Source organism: Odocoileus virginianus, chromosome Y (assembly GCF_023699985.2).
Source record: "Odocoileus virginianus isolate 20LAN1187 ecotype Illinois chromosome Y, Ovbor_1.2, whole genome shotgun sequence".
NCBI lineage: Eukaryota > Metazoa > Chordata > Mammalia > Artiodactyla > Cervidae > Odocoileus > Odocoileus virginianus.
This window is the reverse complement of record NC_069709.1, coordinates 1668929-1685662: the sequence shown is the minus strand read 5'-3', so window position 1 is coordinate 1685662 and position 16734 is coordinate 1668929. Positions and strand designations below refer to the sequence as shown.

The following is a 16734-nucleotide window of genomic DNA, read 5'->3' as shown; positions in this document are numbered from 1 at the left end:
TGCACTTCAGGACCACTGTTCTGAATCCCACATTTATGTGCTAATATACAATACTTGGGCTTCCCTGATAGCTCAGCTGATAAAGAATCCGCCTGCAATGCAGGAGACCCCGGTTCAATTCCTGGGTCGGGAAGATCCCCTGGAGAATGGATAGGCTGCCCACTCCAGTATTCTTGGGCTTTCCTGGTGTTTCAGCTGGTAAAGAATATGCCTGCAATGCGGGAGACCTGGGTTCGATCCCTGGGTTGGGAAGATGCCCTGGAGAAGGGAACGGCTACCCACTGCAGTATTCTGGCCTGGAGAATTCATGGACTGTATAGTCCAGGGGGTGGCAAAGAGTCAGACACGACTGAGTGACTTTCACTTTCATACAATACTTGTCTTTTTCTGACTTACTTCACTTTGTATAACAAGAGTTAAACATCACTACACATCACTACAAATGACCCAATTTTGTTCCTCTTTATGCCTGAACAATATTTCATTGTATATATGTACTACAGGCTTCCCAGGTGGCCCACTGGTAAAGAATCTGCCCGCCAATGCAGAACACATGGATTCTATCCCTGGGTTGGCAAGATCCTCTGGAGAAGGGGATGGCAACACACTCCAGTATTCTTGCCTGGAGCATCCCATGGACAGAGGAGCCGGGTGGGCAGCAGTCTATGGGGTCGTAAAAGAGCTGGACACGATTTAGTGACTAAAACAACAGCAACATATATGCACCAGATCTTCCTTATCCCCTCATTTATTGATGGACATTCAGGTCGCTTCTGTGTCCTGATTATTGTAAACAGTACTGCAATGCGTACTGGGGTGCATGCGTCATCTCGAATTATGGTTTTCTCAAGGTATATGTCCAGTAGTGGGACTGCTGAATCATATCAACGCATGTATGCAGAATGTAGAAAAAATGGTACAGAGGAACCTATTTGCAGGGCAGGAAGTGAGACTCGGGCATAAAAAAAGAACTTGTGGACATTGTGTGGGAAGGGGAGCGTGGTGTGACCAGAGAGAGTACCACTGACATATACATACAATACACTGACATATACACACAACATATACACTGACATATACACACAACATATACACTGACATATACACACGGCATATAGACTGACATATACACATGGCATATAGACTGACATATACACACGGCATATAGACTGACATATACACACGGCATATACACTGACATATACACATGGCATATAGACTGACATATACACACGACATATACACTGACATATACACACGGCATATACACTGACATATACACATGGCACACGCACTGACATATACACACGACCGTGTGTAACACAGATAGCTAATGGGAAGTTGGTGTATAGCACAGGGAACTCAGCTCGGTGCTCTGTGATGACCTGGAGGGGTGAGAGGTTTAAGAAGGAGGAGATATGTGTACAAATTATATGCTTCGGAGAGCAAGGGAAAATATCTCTATGTGTACTTAGATTTTTTTTTTTCCAAAAATAATCCTCTACTATCCTTATGCTCATTATGCTCAAGTCACTGCCAAGTCAACAGAGCCTGTTTATCGTCTTGGTGGCCAGTCCTCTGTGAATGCCTGCTCTCCACAAACATCCAAGTCCAGAGTTGATGGTAGCAGAGAGGTGACTTCAGCCCTGGAAAAAATGCATCGTGTGAAGGTTAAAGTGCAAGCGTCCTGGGACTTCCCTGGTGGTTCCAGTGGTGGAGAATACGCCTTGCGGTGCAGAGGGCTGGAGGTTCAATCCCCGGTCGGGGAAGTAAGATCCCCCATCAAGTGGATGAATTAATAAGCTCGTGTGTTCTACAAGTACTGAACCCAGGCGCCTCAAGGAGAGAGGCCCGGGTCCCAGAAACTATACAGAGCTCCCCAAGCTCTGGAGACCACACACCACAGCTGGGGAGAACCCACACACTGCAGTAACGAGACTGTGCACTGCAACTAAAGATCTCCCATGTTGTAACTAAGACGGGACACACCCATAAGTAAATATTAAAAAAAGTAAGTCACAGGTATCTTTAATCATCAATCATTTATGCTGGCCCTCTCTGGACTATTCCCCTTATTCTCCGTGAAGCAGGCATACTTGAAATTCACAGTGACTCTTCACTGCTTTCAGACGAAAAGCATAATTTATGGCGCCTCTTCTAACCACCTTACTTTTAAAACAAAAAGGTTTTGCAAATGGGTTTTCAACAATCATTCTAATAGCATTCTACTTTTATGGTAAACGCAAATAGTTAAATAGCAAATGATCTATAATGACAGAAAAGGTTTCCTAAGAGTAGACTGCTAAAAACTTAAGTGGTGTGAGATTTTGGTAGAAATCATTCTATGTAGTTTATAATAAAAAGCGTGGAAATAATAAAAGTTAGATCCATTAAAGAAATGTCAGTCTGTTAAGAAAGGGAAAACAGCAATTATTTCGAATTTGAGACAATCTTTGTGCCAGGTTTTCAAGGATCTTAGGGTGAAAAAAAAAAGGAAAATGGGATGGATTACACAGACTTCAGATAAGAGTGTTTCCAACAGGAAGCTGGAGGAATGTGGTGCAGATATGTGGCTTCTGGGACACCTGAGTTGTTCTAAGTGTAACAATGGACTTCTGAAATGCATAATGCCAAGTGATTCTGTTTTTCTCTTCAAATCACACTCCAAAAAGTAACCAAATCCTATGTCTCTCGTAGTATACTTTGATGGCATCCAAAACTTGTACATAACACAATAGCATTGGTTTGTCATGAAAGAAGTTGGTCACATTTGCTCAGACAGTCAAATAACACTTAGCATACAGGAGTCAAGTGCCCTAGAAACTGCCTACGAAGGTAAACATCAGCTAAATGGTTTCAGGAGCATCATCCAGGTCTTTTGGAAGAGGGCAATTTTAGCATCTAGGATCTCAAGTGAAAGTGCAAGTTGCTCAGTTGTGTCCAGCTCTTTGCGATGCACTATGCAGTCCTTGGAATTCTCTAGGCTAGAACACCGGAGTGGCCTGCCTTTCTCTTCTCCAGGGGATCATCCTGACCCAGGGATCAAACCCGGGTCTCCTGCATTGCAGGCGGATTCTTTACCAGCTGAGCCGCCAGGGAAGCCCAGGATCTCAAGATATTACTCAAAATACTGAAAGTCCCTGCAAACACCCTTTTTTTTTTTTTCCTAACTTTAAACTTTGTATTTTGTATTGGGGTACAGCACAATTAACACTGTTGTCATAGTTTCAGGCGGACAGCAGAGGGACTCAGCCATACATGTACACGCATCCTTTCTCCCGCAAACTCCCCTCCCATCCAGGCTGCCACGTGACATTGAGCAGACTTCCCTGAGCTGTCCAGCAGGTCCTTGCTGGTTCTCCATGTTAAATACAGCAGTGTGTCCATGTCCATCCCAGACTCCCTGACCATCCCTTCCCCCATCCTTCCCCCTGGTGACCATCAGGTTATCACAGAGTATTGAGCAGAGTTCCCTGTGCTGTCCAGCAGGTCCTTGCTGGTTCTCCATGTTAAATACAGCAGCGTGTCCATGTCCATCCCAGACTCCCTGACTGTCCCTTCCCCCGCCCTTCCCCCGGTGACCATCAGGTTATTACAGAGTATTGAGCAGAGTTCCCTGGGCTGTCCAGCAGGTCCTTGCTGGTTCTCCATGTTAAACACAGCCGTGTGTCCATGTCCATCCCAGACTCCCTGACTGTCCCTTCCCCCATCCTTCCCCCTGGTGACCATCAGGTTATCACAGAGTATTGAGCAGAGTTCCCTGAGCTGGACAGCAGGTCCTTGTTGGTTCTGCACGTTAAATACAGCAGCGTGTCCATGTCCATCCCAGACTCCCTGACTATCCCTTCCCCAGCCTTCCTCCCTAGCAACCATAAGTTCATTCTCTTAAGTCTTGTTTCTGTTTAGTAAGTTCAGCTGTATCATGTTTAGATTCCACACATAAGGAATGTCATAGGACACTTCTTCTGTGTCTGACTTACGTCCATCAGTATGACAGTCTAGCAAACACACCTCTGTTCTTGTAGTACGCAAACAGAAAACCCACAATACTCATGCGTGCACTGTGGCTTTTTCAAGGGTGCCACCCCTAGCCTATTTTCCAAGGATTTAACACATTTCCTCCGAGGAAGCCAGTAGAGCCTCAATGGTTTACTCATGTTGGAGAAAAATACACCATAAAGTCACTGAATTAATGATGGCCTTCCTACATGTTCAATTTCGGCAGGGTTCATATAACACAGCCACTATTTTTTAAAGACTTTTTTTTTTTAATGTGGACCACTTTGAAAGTAATAGTTGAATTTGTTACACCGTTGCTTCTGTGTTCTGTTTTGACTTTTTTCGCCAGGAGTGAAATGTTAGCTCCTAAACCAGGGATCGAACCTTCACCCCCTCCATTTGAAGGCAAAGTCTTGACCAGTGGACTGCCAGGGAAGTCCTGATAATAACTTTAAATGGGGTATAATTGATTTTTATTATATTATATTTATATATTTTGTTATATATTTATATATATGTTTTATTATATATTTCATTGTTTTTATTATATTTATAAATACATGTTTTATATTTTATAACATAATGCTTATATTTTAATATATATGATTTTATTATATTATGTATTAAACTTATATATATATATTTTTATATATTTATATATAAATGTTTTATATTTATTTTTGTTATATATTTCATTGTTTATTATATTTATAAATTTATTATATTTAATAATGTTTGTTATATTTTGTTATATTTATTATAACAAATATTTATTATATTTAATAATATACTGTTTATTATATTTTAATATACATTTATTGTATTAAAATATCTATTATGTTTTATATATTTATTATAACAAATAAATACTTGTTATATCTATTATATTTAATAATGTTTATATTTTAATATACATTTATTGTATTAAATATATTTATTATATTTTTATATTATATTTATTATAACAAATATTTGTTATATTTATTATATATAATAATGTGTGTATTATTATATTTTAATATATATTTACTGTATTAAAATATATTTATTATATTTTTATTATATTGTATTTATATTTATTATATTTAATATATGTATTATATTAAAATATATTTGATATATATGTATTATATTAAATATATTATACTTGTATTATACTTTTTATTATATGTATTACATTCTATTACGATTATACTCAGTATTTTTATATTGCGTCACAAGGTCGTACCCCAGAAACTAATCTTGCAAATGAACGGCACTTCAGTGGAAACATGGATAAGCGTTCCCGTGAACCACTCACCGCCCCACAGTGTGAGCCCGCGTGTTTTCCCATGTCTCCGTGACGCTGGGCACGTTCTCCCACAGGTCCGCGCTTCCCGGCGCTCGTCGCATCTCTGACCGATGCCCTGGCCCCGGCGCGCTCACGCGACGCTGCGAAGCTGGAGGCCCCTCCTCCGCGCCCCGCCCCGAGCCCCGCCCTGCGCCCCCGCGCCCCGCCCCTGCCCCGCCCCACGCCCCGCCCCGCGCCTCACCTTTGTACAGAGTCCTGGGCAGCTGGCACGTGTGCCCGCAGCCGTTGGGGCAGCACTTCTTCACCCCGGAGCACTCGGCGTCCGCCTCGCAGCTCTCCACGCAGGCGGCGGCAAACCCGCTGGCCTTCTCCGGGGAGGGGCAGTCCCCCTGCTTCACCGACAGGATGTACTGGAGGAACTCACAGCTGGTCACGCACTCGTAGTTCTTCTTGGGGAACAGAGACTGCGAGGGAACGGGAGAAAGCCTTAAGTGAGACTCACGGGGTCTGATGTCCACGACACCGGAGACGCAGGTCAAAATTCTGGAGCAACTTCAGTGTCCTTCAACAGAGGGGTAGATAAAGCGGATGTGGTACCTATATAGGATGGAGTATTACACTGCCGTTAAAAAGAATGAAGTCATGTCATCTGCACCAACACGGAGGTACCTGCAGATTGTCACACTGGGTGAAGAGAGTCAGGCAGAGAAGCAGAAGCATTGTAGGACACCCCTTATGTGAAGGATCTAAAGAGAAATGATACAAATGAACTTATGTACAAAACAGAAATAGATGCAGAGACTTAGACATAAACTTATGCTTGCTAGGTTGGCAAAAGGATGGGGGAAGGCGTAGTGGGGGAGTCTGGGATGGACATGGACACACGGCTGTATTTAACGTGGAGAACCAGCAAGGACCTGCTGGACAGCACAGGGAACTCTGCTCAATACCCTGTAATAACCTTATGGTCACCAGGGGGGAAGAAATAGTATCTTTTGTGTAAACTCCTATTTTCATATACAAAGTACATTTTAGAGTTTAAAAAGCTATCTCAAGTCCTTTCTGGAAAGAGTGGAGTGTAAATTTCATCATCAATAAGGTCAAAATGGAAAAAGAGGAGGCATGTGTCTATTTGTGTCTGCATGTGGCTGGGGAAGGAAAAAAAAAAAATCTTGCTCCATCAGATGTTTCCCTTGAATTGTTTACAAAATAAATGTACTTGTTTTCTTTCCCTCTCAGTCACATCTGACTCTTTGCAACCCCACGGACTGCAGTCCACCAGGCTCCTCTGTCCATGGAATTCTCCAGGCAAGAATACTGGAGTGGGTTGCCATTCCCTTCTCCAGGAGATCTTCCCAACCCAGGGATCGAACCCAGGTATGCTGCACTGCAGACAGATTCTTCACTGTATTAGCCACCAGGGAAACCTCAAAGAAATGATGTGCTAATTTCCTAAAGAAGTATGACCCATGAATTGCAATTTGATATTACACACAACATCTACACATCAATGACACACACATCCACAGATTATTGTAAATACATTCTGAGTTCTGACACTGTAAATTGAAAGTACAAATTTTATGTACATGTCATCAGTACTCTGACAAATGCCAGGGGAAAATTTCACACTCTTTAATACAAAAAGTTGAAAACTGGGAGGAATAGCTAGAAAACGTCCAGTCCCAAGGTTTGAATTCGAATTGTAGGCGTCAATAAAATTGATTGTTAATAATTACATATAAAGAGTCAGGCATGACTTAGTGACTGAACAGCAATAACAATCATGTATAAAATTTGAAAATGATAAGAACTGACTGGATTAAAATCGCATCTCGACTCAAGAACTATCCAGGTAAGATAGAAAAAAGGCCACGCTTTCAATATTGAAGTAACACGAATCTGTAGCTAAATTAAAAAAAGAACTACTTTATAAAACATTTAAAGCATTATCAGTTCTTAAAGCTTTTCTCTCTCATTCAGTTTCACAGTTCACTGTTCTCTTACTTGCGAGATCTGTTTTACTTCATTGGATTTTGAAAAAGTTCTAAATTCCAGTCCAAATGTAAGGAATCAAGGAAGCATGCAAAAGGATTGGGAACAATTGCAGAGTGTCGGCCAACTTTCCTCTTTTCAATAAAATGTATACGTTGCATGCGCTGAAAGCAAGCACTAAAGTTACCCAAATCGCTGGCCCCTGCAACACAGGCTGGGCTTTGCAAGTAGAAATGGTTTTATTCAAGCTGGCAAGTGTTTACTGCTGGCTAAGTTAGCAATCACAGGGACTTAAGTGTGCATCATGGTGTAATCAAATCAACCCAGTGCAAACTTCTTCACATATGAAAACGAGGTGTAAGTTGGAATCAGAAAACAAAGAAAGAGCTCTCTGTCCACGTGACTCTAATCACCCATGTGCCAACCACCGTGCCCTGGAACCGAGAGAGAAAAACAGAGATGCTGTCTCCTCCTGTTGCTAGTTTCCTCGCCGAGCTAACAGGTCAAAGTTAAAACCAAACACAGTGGCGGAGACAGATCTGGAACATTTGCTCCCACTGAGGGCGAAAGCAGAATGATCATAAAATGAACATGTTAGTTGCTCAGTCCCGAGCAACTCTTTGCGACCCCATGGACTGTAGCCCGCCAGGCTCCTCTGTCCATGGGATTCTCCAGGCAAGAACACTGGAGCGGGTTGTCATGTCCTTCCCCATGGACTGTAAGCCCATCAGGCTCGTCTGTCCCTGGGGATTCTCCAGGCAAGAATCCTGGGGTAGGTTGCCATGCCCATCTCCAAGGGGATCTTCCCAACCCAGGGATTGAACCTGCATCTCTCACATCTTCTGCATCGGCAGGCGGGTTCTTTACCACTTGAGCCACTATGGAAACCCTGACAGAGGGGGACGGCAGGACTATTTGCTGATTAGTGAGTTAAGTCGCCACAGTTAGGATGTGAACTATTGTTCCATCAATTGCTTCCGTGTGTAGTCACCGTGAGAAACCCTTAACAACATTCCTTTTTTTAAAATAAAATATGAAAGCAACGTTTATAGTGTGTAATCTAAATTCAACTTTATGGTCTTCTCAATCACTTTATTTAATTCTCTTTGATTTGTCTGTGTGTGCTAGTCACTCAGTCGTGTCTGACTCTTTAAAACCACATGGACTGTAGCCGGCCAAAGCTCCTCTGTCTATGGGATTCTCCAGGCAGGGATACAGGAGTGGGTTGCCATTCCCTTCTCAAAATGATCATAATTTGTACAATAATTTGGATCTTCCAGTTGATGTAAGGGTTGTTCCGTACAATTACATACATCTCCTTTTCCTGAGGGTTTCAAAAACGCGATTTTGCGGGAGGGTGATTATTTTGAGGTCCACAGAAAGAAGTTGGGAAAGTTCCTGTCTGCGCTGGAGCTTTCTAGACTGATCCCTGAGCTTGTCACGTTGCAGACGAGATGCTGAGGATTACGTGAGATTGTGCATACAGACAACCAGGTAATGCCGTGCAGAGTAGGTCACATCAGCTACTCAACAGGGCTGGACCCATGGACGTCTCTTTTCTTTCTCCACCGCTACACATTTCCTGTTTAACATTTCCAGATTCTTCTCTTATTCTGACCCAAATGCTATAGAGGTCAGAGCAAGAGTTGGCTCTGCTTCTCCAATGATATGACCACCCACCAGTCTCTAACATGCCCCCCTACGAGGCCCGGGCCTGAGACCTCTAAGGAGGGAACTGGGCCCCCTTGGAACTTATAAAGAACCATCTGCACTCTGAACTTACATGAAGACCGTCTTACAAATCCGTGGATTTAGTAATCTTTCAGAGGCATTCTACTTAACAGTTCCACTGTTTACATGCACGGAAGGCAAATGTTGACATTCTCTGTCAGTTATCTTGGATAATCTTCTGGGATTAGGTTGAAAAATATTATTGGTCTGAATGCAAATGAGAGAACATTTGGCATCTGTACAAGAGGTCTCTCCCCACGTCTTTCATCCTCACTTAGAATTGACAAGTTCAGCGGCATAAGGACAAAAATGCTTACAGGTGAGAGAAAATTAAGTCGGAGTAAGAAAACACGTCAGTGTTAGTCGCTCAGTCGTGTGCAACTCTTTGCAAACCTGTGGATGGTCGTCACTCAGTCAAGTCCAACTCTGCAACCCAGTAGACTGTAGCCAGGCTCCTCTGTCCATGGAATCCTCCAGGCAAGAACACTGCAGTGGGTTGCCATTCCCTTCTCCAGGGGATCTTCCCCACCCAGAGAGTGAACCCAAGTCTCCTGCATGGCAGGCGGATTCTTTACCATCTGACCCACCAGGGGAGCCCAATACATTCAAAGAAGGGCTCGGAAAAGCAGTGCACTCAGGGAAAAATGCCGTTGGATGCACTGGATGAAGGGGGAAATATTGCATGTTTTAATTAATACTCTACAGAATATGAATTAATTCTTATAAATCTCTCCTACCTCCCCACCTTTAGTTCAAAACTAAACTTGCGTTTCATTACCCCACCTGCGCAACATGCTAAGATCAACTTTCTTGTGGCCGATGGTAAAACGAAAATGAAACACTAACAACAGCAGCCGATCGTTCTTGGATGCTTTGTAAAAAGACACCGTTACCTTCATTTTGGTGTAAAATGAAGGTGGTGGTAGTGGCGGGTTAGTCACTAGGTCGTGTCTGACTCTTTGCAACCCCATGGGCTGTGGCCTGCCAGGCTCCTCTGCCCATGGGATCACTCCAGGCAAGAATACTGGAGTGGGTGGCCATTACCGTACATTAAAATAATTAGTGTGGAAATCATGGGACGATGAACACAAACACATCAAATTCAGTAAAACACACAAATGCACAAGAAATGACCTAAACAGGAGGCCTCAGTTTCTCTCTGACTCCCCTGCAGCTCCAACGGTAAAGACTGCCTGCGATGCAGGAGACCAGGGTTCGATCCCTGGGTCGGGAAGCTCCTCTGGAGAAGGAAATGGCAACCCACTCCAGTATGCTTGCCTGGAGAATCCCAAGGACAGAGGAGCCTGGCAAGCTATAGTCCATGGGGTCGCCAAAGAGTTGGATACCACTGAACGCAGGCACACACACATAAATGATATATATGTAAATCAAAACAGCAGTTATAGTCCAGGAATACTGACAAGAATGAGCAGCACTGAGATACAGCTTGCACTACTAAACTTCAACAATAAAGAGATAATTTCTCAGGCATGCAGGTAGAAAAGGCAAGCTGATTACAATGGGGAAAATAAGCTTTCTCCTGGGTTAATTTCCCTCTATCAAATTTAATGTGTGAAGCCAGTAGAAAAATATATAATAGTAAAAATATATATGTAATATAAATCACTATATAATATTAAAGAATATATAATAGTATATAATAATATATATATTACTGTATAATACTAAAGAATATATAATAGTATATAAAACTAAAGAATATAAAATAGTACTATATATACTGTATAATACTAAATATATATATAATACTAAAGAATATAAAAAAATAAAATCAGCTCAACTGTTATTTAAATATACATATGACAGAAATATTCTCAAAGACATAAAGACTCAGAGAATATAATACTCACGAGCCTTTCTTACAAAATTATGCAATGGTAAAATTCAGCTGTTTCACAAGTTAACAGAAATAAAGAGTAGACTGCCTAGCGCAGTACCACCCCCCAAAATAAAGCTTATACACACATATGTATATGTAGGGCTTCCCAGGTGGTGTTAGTGGCAAATGTAAGAGATGCAGGTTTGATCCCTGGGTCAGGAAGATCCCCTGGAGGAGGGCATGGCAACCCACTCCAGCATTCTCGCATGGAGAATCCCATGGATGGAGGAGCCTGGTGGGCTACAGTCCATGCGGTCACAAAGAATCGGACATGACTGAAGTGACTTAGTATGCACATATATATTATGTGAGAAAAAGAGTTTGTGCAGATCAATTTGGACTTGAGGCATAGCAGAAGGCAGAATCTGTCATGAATAATCCCAAAGAAAATGGTGTCTTTTAAAAGATACTGAGGCGGGATCAAATTTAGAAAGCCAGAAATACAGAAATTAGCATAAAAGAATTACTAATCATTTTCTCATCCACATATATGGAAAACTAAAATGGAAACATTGAACACAGGAGGAGAGGGGGACGACAGAGGATGAGATGGCTGGACGGCATCACCGACTCGATGGCCATGAGTTTGAGCAAACTCTGGGAGTTCGTGAAGGACAGGGAGGCCTGGTGTGCTGCGGTCCATGGGGTGGCAAAGAGTCAGACACGACTGAGTAGCTGAACTGAGCTGAAAATGGAAAAAATTATGAATAGCAATTTTTTAAAAAAGAGAACATGATATAATAAAACTAAAAATAAAAGAATATGTGTTTAAAACTATGGTGGCTTAGAAGGAATGGGGCAGGAAACCTTGAACTTAATTTTAGGACCCCCATAACTCAGGGCTGTGATGGACTGCAGTAGAAAGATCCAGAGAAAAACAGACATAAAGGAAGGGTCTGTGGGGAGAAGTCCAGAAGAAACCAGGTGAAGGGTCTCCCATTAGAGCCACACAGGACACGCTCAATCTGTCCAGGAGCACGTGTGGAATGCCGTCATCTAGAGAAGTTCTGGGGGCGGACCGGAGGCCCAGAGGTCTTCTTGGAGGCTGGTCACTGAGGTTCCTTCTGCCCAGCACGGACCAGAGTCCAGACTCCCAGAAGGGAACGGGGGCCCAACAGTTTAGGAAGGGTGAGCCCCTCTTATCAGTTGGGGGGGTCAGAAGCCCCCCCTCCAATTCTTAAGTTTCCAGCAGCCAGCCAAGGGTCAAGCTTTTAAGCAGGAATTTCTAAAGACAGTTTTGCTATGCTTAACTCCTCTGTGCAGGTAATCATGGCTATTTCCAGATGGGAGTTATTGTTGTTTAGTCTCCCGGTCGGGATTAAATGTGATGATCATCAACTTGCTTCCCAGGCAAACTGTGGACTGTGGCCGTAAATGCTATCAAGTTAGGAGAAAAATCAGAAACATGTATTCTCAGAACGCCACCTTCCTACCACTGCTCTGATAAAAGTGTACGACTCTCACACTTTACCGGAGCCGTTCAGATAAGAGCGCCCAGGTTGCACGGGGCTGTGTCTCCTGAGAGCGTACACACATGAGGTGACCCCAGAGAGGACCAAAAATGCACTCCCGGAGGCGGGTTCGAGTCCATGGGTCCGGGCCAGATGTTGAAAGGTGCTTCTGAGTTGAGCAGAAAGAGATCAGAGTTTGAGAAGGCTGGGACTTCCCTGGTGGCACAATGGATAAGAGTCACCACCTGCCGATGGCGGGGACATGGGTTCGATTCCCGGTCTGGGAAGAAGCCCTCCTGCTACAGCAACTAAGCCCAAGCGCCACAACTAATTGAGCCCATGCTCTGGAGCGCCTGAGCTGCAGCTCTCAAGCCTGAGTGTTGCAGTTGCTGAAGAAACGTGTGCCTAGAGCCCGTGCTCGGCAACAAGAGAAGCCACTGCAGTGAGAAACGTGTGCAGCCCCTACCTGATACACATAGAGCAAAGCCCGTGCAAATCGACCAAGACTCGGCCTAGCCAAAATGCGAGTTTGAGGAGGCTGAAATGCACAGGTCCTGTGAGCAAAAAAAAAAAAAAAATCAGGAAGGATGGAACTGGACAAAGAAATCCAGAGAGGTGTGAGGGACCCCCCCGGGGTTGGGTTGAATACTGCTTTTTGAACACACACATGGTGAAAGTTCACAAGAACAGCAGAAAGCGCCAGAAGAAAAAGCACCAGGGCAAAGCATGCCTAGACTTCCAAAGAGCCTAGCACCTCCCATTCCAGCCATCAGAGCAGACAGGATACATAGCACACAGGGCATCAGACAGACTCCGAAGAGAAGCGTCACATTAGTGCTCCTAGCACCTCCCATTCCAGCCATCAGAGCAGACAGGATACATAGCACACAGGGCATCAGACAGACTCCGAAGAGAAGCGTCACATTAGTGCTCACTGGCTCATTCATGTCTGACTCTCTGCAACCTCATGGCCTGTAGCCTACCAGGCTCCCTGGTCCACGGGATTCTCCAGGCATGCATCCTGGAGTTCAGGGCCATTTCCTTCTCTAATCACCTTAGTAATGGGGATACATGAGCCCCGGACTAAAGGCTGCTCTGACTCTGCCCCAAGAAAGTTTAAAAGCAAGTCTCTGCAGAAGAAACGGATGTCAAGTAACTATCTACACGCCAGAAGAGTCCAATGCTTTTTACAGAAATACAGCAGAATTGAGAACTCAAAAAAGTCACATCTGGTCAAAAATCAGCTGCCATGCAAAGAAGCAGGAAACTATGACATGCAACCACAAGGGCCACGGAGAATCTAAAGGTGATGTAGTTAGCAGAAAAAGACATGTGAGAGGATATTTATAAATATGCTCTGCATACCTTAGGAATATACAAGAAGACATGGACGCAGAGAAAAGAGAAAGAGAAGATGCAAGAAAGGCCTGCAGGAAACTTGCAGAAGCAAAGACGAAAACACAAAAAATATTCCAGAGAGGATTTTAAAAGTGTCAGACGCTGTCGAAGAAAAGATCTCTTGATGGGACGTTGAAGTCACAACGATGAAAATTATCAAACTGAAGTAGAGCATGGGGCTGGGTGGGGAAATGAACACCACCATCAACAAAAAAAAAACAAGATCAGAGAGTCCCTGACGATAAGGCCATATAAAGTCTATCATACAGAATCAGGTCGACAGGACAAGGCGGATGTTAAAGAAAAAAACTTGATTAAAATTATAAGCCTACAATTAGAAGAGTCTTACTCACCCCAAACAGAAGACATATAAAGGCTACCCCATCAAGGTTCCATAACCATATTACAATCAGACACAGAAAAAAAAAGAACTGAAGGGCAGCGAGAGGGCTTCCTCGGTGGTCCAGCGGTTAAGAATCTGTCTTGCAACGCAGGGGACGCAGGTTCAATCCCTGGTCGGGGAACTGAGATCCCATGTGCCTTGAGACAACTAAGCTTATGTACAACTAGACAGCTCGCATGCTCCGAAATGAAGACCCAGCACAGACGAAAGAAAGAAAAAAAAAAAAAGAGAGAGAGAGAGACAAAGAAAGAAACAAGGAAAACAGGAAGAACAAACACATCACCTCAAGAAGTTTTTTTAAAAAAAAATGTAGGCAGGGAAATAAAAAGATACTTCATATACAGCTTTAAAAAAAAAAGCAAGTCGGAAAATTTTCAGAAAATATGCATGACAAAAGTAAATGAAGAGCTATTTTTAAATCACTAAATTTTTAAAAAATTATTAAGATTTCACTAGAATTCTATACCCCATTAAAATACCTTTCATTTGGGGGCAGACACAAGGCAACAATTGCAACTCTGCATTTTAAATGATAAAAAGAGGGAGGGATCCCCCTGCCACCTTAAAACACCTTTATGAGTTACTGCATACTTTCTTTCTTCGGAATACCAGAGAGGATAACGACAAGACTTCGTCAAGTCAAGCCCTTAAACGGAACCCCAGGATCAGTGAGCAGCACCCACACGCACACTTGTTAGTCCTTGATCAGCATCACCGGGACACACAGACCCTCATGCTCACGGCCCAAGCCTTGCTGGGTCAGAATCTGTACTTTAGCCAAAAAAAAAAAAAAAACCTCCGGGTGATGTATGTGCAGCTGGACCAAGTCTGGTCCCTGGAAGCTGTATGGAGAAGCCGTCTCTCTCCCATCTTTGCAACTGAAACGTGATTCAAAAACCTCGCCTCTGACTCTAGAAATCTGGGCTTCTCCCCCAGCGCATCTCCCACTGCATGCTCCTGTTCATGTCCCCGTGGCGTACAGTCGGGCCTTTCCAAGGTGAGAACATACCAGAGTCATTTCCCCAAAATGAATGCCCTGACCACAGCCCCTTCTTTTTCATCCTTCCCACCCTGACTGTCTTAGGAAGGAAGTTGAAACTTAGGAACAGACTTGTGAGAATTTGCTCTGTTTCCTCCATGACTGGGCTTTGCTGGGGGGTCAGATGGTAAAGAAGCTGTTTGCAATCTGGGAGAGTTAGAGGGTTCAATCTTTGGGTTGGGAAGATCTCCTGGAGGAGAGAATGGCAACCCACTGCAGTATTTCTGCCTGGAGAATCCCATGGACGGAGGAGCCTAGCGGGCGATAGTCCATGGGGTCGCAAAAGAGTCGGACCCGACTGAACACTGGATACTTTCACTTTTCGACTGTTCAGTGGGACGTTATCGTGGAATCTTCAAAGCGATGACCTTGCACTTCACCTTCATCATAAAAACACCTGCTATTTACCCAATCTCTGTTATGTTCTGCCACTGTTTAAGTGCTTTAATGTATCTTTTACTTAAATTAGCTTTAGCAATTTCGAAGACATTTCCCTAACTTGTGTGGCTACCTGCCTAATCCCTCTTCTCAGACAGGATAAGTCTTTAAATCATTCCAAATAGCCTCCAGTCTCAGTCTCTTAAACAAATTTTCAAACCTCATCAGTTCTCAACAGAGTCTCGTATAATTCTATACTCCCCAGCGCCACATAAAAATTCACTGAAAATTGAGCCTCACTGCTTAGGGGGAAAAAAAAGGCTACATTCCATGGAGAACATGTTCCACCCAGAGAATAACTCACCCAGTGACAATAAAACATCATTCAATATTGTTGATATCCTCATTTTCCAGGACAGTCAAACTTGTTCTAATGAGGGCAGCTTCTTTCATAAAACGATGGTAAATGAACTCTCATAGTGATTATAAAATTCTTCACCATTCCACAAACCATTTCAGTTCCATGACTTCCACCCCAAGTCGAAAACTTGAACCAAATCTGCACCTTACCCAAGGATCACGACCCAGAATCTATCACCAACACATTTCTTTACTATAAAAATATAAAAGGCAAACGCCCAGCATTTGTAAAAAGAAAACCTTATTCATTGTAGTCATAGGAGCTAACACTTTTGGGAAATGTGCAGGTCCTGCTAGCCACCACTGTTCTCAGCAAACCACTCCATTACACCAACAGAAGAACACTTCCACGCGTCCCCCTTCACAGCTTCCCATGCCTGGAAGCTGGGCCCACATGCCCTCAGTTCAGTTCAGTTCAGTCGGTCAGTCATGTCCAACTCTCTGCAACGCCATGGACTGCAGCACGCCGCGCCCCCTGTCCATCACCAACTCCCAGAGCTTACCCAAACTCATGTTCTCATAGCTCCCCTCCTCTCCGCAAGCTGCCTGCCCACTCCTCTGGAGCACGTCCACCAAGCTTTCTCTGCAGCCACCTTCTAATTCTGCCCTTATGAAGGTTGCCCATGACCTTGGTCAATTTTCAGACCTCCCCAGTCTTGCAGACACAGTCCATTACCGCTTCCTTCTTGGGATTCCCTGGGAGCTCAGACAGTAAAACAATCTGCAATG

At 43.5% G+C, this 16734-nt stretch overlaps 1 protein-coding gene and 1 long non-coding RNA gene across 4 annotated transcripts in view; one reads left to right on the top strand and one right to left on the bottom strand.

Annotated features, from left to right (window-relative positions):
* Nucleotides 1-4452, top strand: part of LOC110125782 (uncharacterized) — a 227480-nt gene extending 223028 nt beyond the window's left edge. Inside the window, exon 5 of the long non-coding RNA XR_011485874.1 lies at nucleotides 4349-4452. This is a non-coding gene — a long non-coding RNA (uncharacterized lncRNA). The remainder of the gene's footprint in view (nucleotides 1-4348) is intronic.
* The window catches only part of ANOS1 (anosmin 1), a 199561-nt gene that overhangs the window by 57372 nt on the left and 125455 nt on the right, over nucleotides 1-16734 (bottom strand). For all 3 annotated transcript variants that reach the window (XM_070462127.1, XM_070462124.1, XM_070462125.1), the window contains one exon: nucleotides 5532-5754. In XM_070462127.1, coding sequence (XP_070318228.1) covers nucleotides 5532-5754 — 223 coding nt within the window. The remainder of the gene's footprint in view (nucleotides 1-5531; nucleotides 5755-16734) is intronic.